Source organism: Arachis ipaensis, chromosome B09 (assembly GCF_000816755.2).
Source record: "Arachis ipaensis cultivar K30076 chromosome B09, Araip1.1, whole genome shotgun sequence".
Lineage (NCBI taxonomy): Eukaryota > Viridiplantae > Streptophyta > Magnoliopsida > Fabales > Fabaceae > Arachis > Arachis ipaensis.
In genome coordinates this window covers 89,669,542-89,678,440 of record NC_029793.2, presented here as the reverse complement: position 1 = coordinate 89,678,440, position 8,899 = coordinate 89,669,542, and the positions used below count along the sequence as shown (strand labels likewise).

Genomic DNA, 8,899 nt, shown 5'->3' with positions numbered 1-8,899 from the left:
GCGTCAGGAGTATACTTCCGAAGCTGTGACACATGGAACACATCATGCAAATTCGAAAGATACGGCGGTAAGGAAATTCTATAAGCCACTGGTCTAATTCTCTTCAGAATCTTAAACGGTCCAATATAACGGGGATTTAGTTTCTTGGTCTTAATAGCTCTTCCCGCTCCAGTGGTTAGTGTAACTTTCAAAAAGACATGTTCTCCTTCTTCAAATTCCAAAGGCTTTTGCCTCTGGTCAGCATAGCTCTTTTGGCGGCTTTGGGCTATAAGCATTCGACTACGAATCTTCTTTATCTGTTCAGTAGTTTCAGCTATCATCTCAGGCCCTAATAAACTCCTTTCTCCAGTTTCATACCAACACAACGGAGACTGACATTTCCTGCCATACAGAGCCTCATATGGAGCCATTCCGATGCTTGCATGATAGCTATTATTATAAGCAAACTCTACTAATGGCATATACCGATCCCAGCTCGCCGGCTGGTCTAAAACATAAGCCCTTAGCATATCTTCCAAGGTCTGAATAGTTCTCTCTGATTGACCATCTATCTGAGGGTGATACGCAGTACTCAAGCTTAACTGAGTCCCAAATGCACGCTGAAAAGCTCCCCAGAATCTTGATGTGAAGTGAGGATCCCTATCAGATATAATGGTAGAAGGCACGCCATGCAACCTGACAATCTCTTTAATATACATTCGAGCCAATTCCTCCATTGTGCAACTTATTCGGATAGGAAGAAAGTGAGCTGATTTTGTTAGTCGATCCACAACCACCCAAATAGCGTCACAACTAGATCGGGTTCTAGGCAAACCTATCACAAAATCCATTGCGATACTCTCCCATTTCCATTGTGGAATCTCCAAAGGCTGAAGGGTCCCTGATGGTCTCTGATGCTCAATCTTAACCTTCTGACACGTTAAACATTTAGATACATGCAATGCCACATCATTCTTCATACCTAGCCACCAGAACATCGCTTTCAGATCCTGATACATTTTAGTGCTCCCTGGGTGAATTGAAAACCCGCTCTTATGAGCTTCCTTCAAGATACTTTGTCGTAGGTCTCCAACATCAGGCACAATAATCCGGTTCTTGAACCTCCATAAACTATCCTGACCTTCTGACACTCTCCACTGTTTTCCCTGTTCAACTGCTGGTAATACCTTACGTAACGCTTCACTATCTTGATGAGCCTTTAGAAGTTCTGATTTAAAATCACTAGAAATTTGCAACTGACTCAAACACAGGATTCCAGATTCTTTTCTAACTCCCAAATTCAAACCTTGGAATGCCTTCAGTAACTCTTCCTCCCGTAGCATCATCCAAGCTGCATATAAAGACTTCCGACTCAAAGCGTCCGCCACAACGTTCGCTTTTCCTGGATGATAATTCAATTCAATACAGGTGCAGTAGTCAACCTGTGCTTCAATGCCTGGAAACTCTCTTCACATTCCGGAGTCCAGATAAAAGGTGTATCCTTCCTAGTCAATTTAGTTAAAGGTAAGGCGAACTGTGAAAATCCCTTAATGAATCTATGATAATACCCCTCCAAACCTAAGAAACTCCTGATCTCTGTCACTGAAGTTGGTCGCTCCCAATTCATCACTGCTTCCACCTTAGCAGGATCCACAGCTATCCCCTGCTTACTCACCACGTGGCCGAGAAACTTCACTTCACTCTTCCAGAACTCACATTTAGATAACTTAGCATATAACTTCCTATCTCTCAGAATTTGCAGCACAGTTTGCAAGTGATCAGCATGCTCCTCTTCAGTCTTAGAATAAACAAGAATGTCATCAATGAAGACAATAACAAACTTGTCCAGATACGGTCGGAAAATCCTGTTCATATAATCCATAAATACTGCCGGGGTATTAGTTAACCCGAAAGACATCACTGTATACTCATAATGACCATAACGGGTTCTGAAAGCAGTTTTCGGAATATCCTCGTCTCTAACCCTTATCTGATGATATCCGGATCGCAGGTCAATCTTAGAAAATACACCAGCATCCTGTAACTGATCCATTAGATCATCGATTCTAGGCAGGATATTTATTCTTCACAGTGATCTTATTCAATTGCCGATAATCGACACACAGCCGCATACTCCCATCCTTCTTCTTTACCAGTAACACTGGCGCTCCCCACGGAGAAACACTTAGTCGGATAAAATGCTTACCCAACAGATCTTCCAGCTGAGCCTTCAGTTCAGCCATTTCTAAAGGCGACATCCTATAAGGAGTAATTGAAATTGGACCGGATCCAGGTACCAACTCAATTGCAAATTCAACCTCTCGGTTAGGTGGGAATTCATTAATATCATCCAGAAACACATCTGGAAATTCACATACAACCGGAATCTGCTCTAAACTCTGATCATCACCTGATACTCCCGCAGTTAATAACATAATACCCTAACATTCAGTTCCAAAACAATTTACTATCATATAATTCAAATAGTAACTATTCACTACAACTGGTGCTTCCGACCCTTCCGGCATAAACTGTACTGACTTCTCAGAACAATCAAGCAAAAAGTGATTCTTGGATAACCAATCCAATCCCAAGATGAGATCAAGACCAGTCATAGGCAAACAAATCAGATCATGTACAAATTCACGCTGTTGTACTCGAAAAGGAACTTGTGGACATCCTATCCTAGTCACCATAGCTTCATGAGTAGCATTATATACTTTCAAATCATAACCTAAGACCACCATTCTCAATCCTAATTCATGGGCCTTTTCAAATGCAATAAATGAATGACTTGCTCCTGAATCAAATAAAGCATTTAAGACTTTACCAGCCATTTCACAATTACCTCTAATAAGTATCTCAGATCCCTCAGCACCTATGGTAGAAGTGGTGTATACTCTTCCCGGCTGCTGCACCCTACCAGTCTCATAGTTTTTCTTCTCTGGGCAACTACTGGCTATATGGCCGGGCTGTCCACAGGAATAGCATACTCCAAGTCCTAATCTGCACGGAACTCCAGGATGATACTTTCCGCACTTCTGACAATTCAGATCCTGCTGTGGCTGCTTTCCAAACCTTTTCCCTTGATTAGCAGTAATATTCGGCCTTCTGTAATTACCTTGACCCTGAGTCTGCTGAGGAACAAAACCTCCACGTTTGAAATTCCTACCTCTCGGAGCAAAGTTCCTCCCTGAAGGCCTCTGAAAAGGCACCCTCAAACTTCCTTTCTCTGCTGCCGCCTTCCTCACACAATCCTCAGCCACCCTACTCTTATTCACCAATTCAGAAAACACCCTGATCTCCATTGGGGCAACGAAGCTCAGAATATCGCTCCGAAGACCTCCCTCATATTTAATACACTTCCATTCAGCAAAATCTTCAGGCGCACCTTGACAGATACGAGAAAAGCGACATAACTCTTCAAATTTACTGGTATACTCAGCAACAGTCATCTGTCCCTACTTTAACTGCATTAATTCAAGTTCCTTGGCATTTCTAGCTGAATTAGGAAAGTATTTCTTATAGAACTCTGTCCGAAAAACCTCCCAAAGAATCGCAGCACCATCAGGCTGCAGGATACGTCGTGTTCCCTGCCACCAATACTGAGCTTCACCTTGCAACTGATAAGTTCCAAATTCAACCCATTGCTCTTCAGGAACCTGTTGGGCCTGCAACGCCCTTTCCATAGCCTGAATCCAATTATCTGCATCAGTGGGATTTGAGGTTCCCCTAAAGGTCGGAGGGCGAACTTTCAGAAATGTAGCAAGTGTCATAGGACCGTCCTCATCATTATTGTTTCCATGATTACCCTGGTTTATCTGATTACCCAGTGCCTCAGCTGTTGCCTGCATAGCTACAGCCATATTTCCCAGGGCAGCCATAAAATCTACTGGATCAGTCCCTATGGAAGCAGGAGTAACGGTGCCTGTCCTACCTCTACCTCGCCCGCGACCGCGTCCGTGAGTCGACATCTGGTCCCTATACACACCAAACAAGTGATATTAAGTTGATCAGTCTCAATATCACAGGTCTAATGCTTTAAGTTCCAAATGCATGCTCACAAACGTTTATGCCATATATATCAATCAGATATCCTAATAGCACATACACACATATACAGAGAATGCACAGAAGTACAATCAGTCTGTCTTTCAGGCTCTATAGGAACGAACTGCTCTGATACCATAATGTAACACCCTGCCACACTAAGTTTACGCTTAAGTCGTAAAACAGAGGTGGTGTGGTGTTACGACCTCTAATAAAAAATGAGTACATATAATAGCAGAAGATTTATAATATGCTAGGAGCCTTGAAGAATAGAGGAAACAAAAATCGCGAAATAAAAGCGCAACGCTCAAGGAACGAGTTAACTTGCATACTAAGAAAACCATAACTATTAAACATAAGATAACAGAAGTGGAAATAGAGTGCCAAAGATACAAAATAACAAGCTCCTAACTCCGCATGCGAAGTCAAGACTGGCCGGAGAATATTTACACATATATACATACATATCCAAAACCCAAAAGAACACATACACAATCCTGCCTCTCCATAAACCTCTAAGAGGATCAAAAAGAATAAGTCATGCAGAGAGAAAGCTAAGTACATATATATACATAAACATCATATATATACAATCTATATTGCTTGCCGGAGAGTGGAGAAAGGCATACCTGATAGAGGATAAATGTCGGTTAAAAAATGATCAAAGGATGTTCCAATTCAATGTCACAAAGTATAGTCCCAACCGACAAATTATTCTCAAGTCAAAGTTTACAAGAATGTCACAACAATCAAATCAATAACCGGGAGTAGAATCCTGGGTCGTCTTTCCTAGGACTTGCAACATGATGCACATCATTGGTTAGGAATTTTGGGGTAGAGGGGGTTTAGGTTGCTTACGGAAGAAGTAAAATGACAAGTAAATCAAAGCAACAACCAACTAACATTTAAATTGAAATAACTAGAAATATCAATCAAGCATTTCCTAACTAACAAGCATGCATCAAGATAACTACAACTAAAAGCATATATGAATAAGAGATATGAAATTAAAATGAGACAACTAGGAATTCAAAGCTAGTAAAAGTGAATGACAATCAATCAATATAAAGGTTTTGGCTAAGGGAGAGACTTGGAATTCCTATCATCATTGTCATCATCAATTGTGATGGAAATTGTCTATTGCTTCCACTTAGTTATCCTCTAACAAATGAAGGAAAGTCAACTGAATACAATTAACTTGAGTTCACAAATCCTAGTCAACTCCCAATGAAAGACTAGATTTAGTGAAGTTCAAGCTAACTAGAAATCTTCAATTACAAATCCACATTAGGATTTGACAATTCAAGAGTTTCCAATACTCAACCCTAAAGCCAAGAGTAGAAATCTACTCCATAATCATACACTACAACATTTTGGGTCTATGGCCACGATTTTTTAAAAAAGGATGGCCTAAAAGGGTCTATGGTCACGGTTTTGAGGGGTGACCAAAAGGGGTCTATGGTCACGGTTTTTTACAGTGACCAAAAAGGGTCTATGGTCACGGTTTTTCAAAAAAGGTGGCCTAAAAGGGTCTATGGTCACGGTTTTGGGGGTGACCTAAAGGGGTCTATGGTCACAGTTTTGGGGTGGCCTAAAAGGGTCTATGGTCACGGTTTTGGGGGTGACCTAAAAGGGTCTATGGTCACAATTTTTTACAGTGACCAAAAAGGGTCTATGATAACAGGTTTTCAAAAAAGGGTGACCTAAAAGGGTCTATGGTCACGGTTTTGGGGGTGACCTAAAGGGGTCTATGGTCACGATTTTGGAGGTGGCCTAAAAGGGTCTATGATCACGGTTTTGGGGGTGACCTAAAGGTGTTTATGGTCACGGTTTTTTACAATGACCAAAAATGGTCTATGGTCACGGTTTTTTGGAAGGGTGACCTAAAAGGGTCTATGGTCACGGTTTTGGGGGGTGACCTAACGGAGTCTATGGTCACGATTTTGTGGGGTGACCTAAAGGGGTCTATGGTCACGGTTTTAGGGGGTGACTTAAAGGGGTCTATGGTCACGGTTTTTTACAGTGACCAAAAAGTGGCTATGGTCACGGTTTTTCAAAAAAGGGTGACCTAAAAGGATCTATGGTCACGGTTTTAGGGGGTGACTTAAAGGAGTCTATGGTCACGGTTTTGGGAGTGGCCTAAAAGGGTCTATGGTTACGGTTTTTCGGAAGGGTGACCTAAAAGGGTCTATGGTCACGGTTTTGGGGGGTGACCTAAAGGGGTCTATGGTAACGATTTTGGGGGGTGACCTAAAGGAATCTATAGTCATAGTTTTGGGGGTGACCTAAAAGGGTCTATGGTCACAGTTTTAATCATTTGAGTTTTAATTAATTAAAACTTTTATGTTTTTTTTATAATTTTAAATATTTTATCTTTTTAAAATTTAAAAATTTTATAATTAAAAACTAATAATAATTTTATATAATTTACTTTAAATATTAAAATTCTAAATCTAATTTTATAAATAAAAAATTAAGTTGAATACTATTAATTTTAAATTAAAAAATAATTTAGAACTTAATAATATAAAAAATAATTTAATAACTTAATAACGGATGAAAAACTAACCAATCATGAGTGACCACTTATAATGCCAAATTCGTTTTAATTATAGTTTAAGTTTTAGCCATGGTACAGTATAAGATAATTGGAACAATATAAAAATTAATTTTGTACACTAAACGGCGCCGTTTCATTCACTAAGGTAACCCAATAACCCTAATCCGATAGTTATCAAACCCGGCTCGACCTGGCCGGTTCGATCGAAAACCCGGTCACTCTGTAACACCCTGCTACACTAAGTTTTATGCTTAAGTCGTAAAACAGAGGTGGTGTGGTATTACGACCTCTAATAAAAAATGAGTACATATAATAGCAGAAGATTTATAATATGCTAGGAGCCTTGAAGAATAGAGGAAACAAAAATCGCGAAATAAAAGCGCAACGCTCAAGGAACGAGTTAACTTGCGTACTAAGAAAACCATAACTATTAAACATAAGATAACAGAAGTGGAAATAGAGTGCCAAAGATACAAAATAACAAGCTCCTAACTCAGCCTGCGAAGTCAAGACTGGCCGGAGAATATTTACACATATATACATACATATCCAAAACCCAAAAGAACACATACACAATCCTGCCTCTCCATAAACCTCTAAGAGGATCAAAAAGAATAAGTCATGTGGAAAGAAAGCTAAGTACATATATATACATCATAGCATAACAAAATATCCCAGTAACCACTCCGCTTCAAGAGTCCAGACGCCTAACGAGATGCCTCTCGACCTGCATCTGAAAAACAACAACATAGTATGGAATGAGAACCGGAGGTTCTCAGTATGGTAAAGGTGCCACACACATAATATATAAGGTCCTGGGAATGCCAGAGGCAGTCCTAGAACGCCGACACTCAGATTATAGAGCTTAAAGTATTAAACAGAAGCCATAAAAGGTGGTTTCCTAAAAATATTTAATCCTAACTTAACTTAACCTTAAATCTAAGTCCTATACTGCCATTCCTCCATACCTCCAACTCCATCATGCATTTTCACAGACAAATAAATAGATAAAGGCAAACATAAGAAGGTTACAACTACTGCAGGTAACAAATACACATTTAGCATGGCAAATACAGATAGGCACACCCAATTAGAGCACAAGCAAGTAATTCAAGTAATATGCATATGATGCGTGCCTGTCCTATGGCTGATGAGGCTCATCTGTCGGTTATCCAGCCAACCCGACAAGTCTGAATTGTCCTTAGACGGTCCCCCGACGTGCATCCCCAAGAGTCTATGCATAGATTTTTCTCAAATAATCAATATTGCTCAGTGGGGGGTAACATTCCCGGGAATTTATATAGTGCCCGGTCATACTTACGTCGTAGGGTCAACAGAGTATTGAGTTTTCAATCTGGTACACGTGGTGGCAAGCCACGACACTTAATCCAGGGAATCTTGTATCTCAGATTATTCAAATTCATAAGCCATATAAATAATTCAATTAAAATTCATCAACATCCACATCATTCTCAATCACATCTCATTCATCATTATATGTCAATCATATTCAATCATTATCGTGCATTCCAACTTATCCAATGGTCATCTAGCCTAAGTTTTCACAGAACATTATATATCAAATGCAAGAAACCTAAACCATACCTTAGCCGATTTCCAAGTATTATTCCAAGACAATTTTTCTAAAAGAACAAAGCCCTCAAAATCTCAACTAATCTGCTTCCTCCAAGTTCCAGTATTCACAATTTCAAGCTCCAATTATCTATTCACAACCTAATACACATTCATAACACATATATATCCAATTTAATACTCAAAGCTCAAATTCAATGAAAATAAAATAGAATTATCGTATCCTCACCTTACCCAAGCTTCACATAAGCAAATGTGAACATTTTTCTCAAGCTAATTGGATCCTAAAACATCAGAAATCAAAGAAATTCAACATTCCCACTTAAAATTCGAAAATTAGGGGAAAAGAGAGATAAGAGTGATTAAACAAGTTACCATTGAAATTGTTCTGGTAGAAATGTAGAGCTCGACACGGTGGACGCGTGGCCGCAAACGGTGCGGTGATTGGAGCTCGGACGGAGAAGTTACGGTGATTGGAAATTTACGTGAGGGTTACGGGAATGTTTCTCGTCCTTCCCTCCCCTGGAAGCTGAAAGCTTCATTTCTGTTGGAATGATGGGGATGAAGGGCTTGGGTTCACTTAAAAGGGCTGGTCCGGTTGGACCGATAGCCCGGTTTGGGTCCGGTTCAACCGGTTCGGTCCTTTCGGTCCAATTTTGGACAGTTTTCTTCAAAATTAGTGTCAAAATTCTCGTTTCGTTGAGCTCTACCCTAATT

At 40.0% G+C, this 8,899-nt stretch overlaps 1 protein-coding gene across 1 annotated transcript; it reads right to left on the bottom strand.

Moving 5' to 3' along the window:
* LOC110266435 lies at positions 3,207 to 8,205 on the bottom strand. Its single transcript, XM_021111131.1, has 2 exons — positions 8,195 to 8,205; positions 3,207 to 3,960 (listed from the first exon to the last, which is right to left on the bottom strand). Exon 2 carries the CDS (start codon positions 3,951 to 3,953, stop codon positions 3,441 to 3,443), a length of 513 nt encoding a protein of 170 aa, XP_020966790.1. The 5' UTR covers positions 3,954 to 3,960; positions 8,195 to 8,205; the 3' UTR covers positions 3,207 to 3,440.

Excerpts from the sequence above, each read along its gene's own strand:
- LOC110266435 (XM_021111131.1), bottom strand. The coding sequence starts at position 3,953 with ATGTCGACTCACGGACGCGGTCGCGGGCGAGGTAGAGGTAGGACAGGC.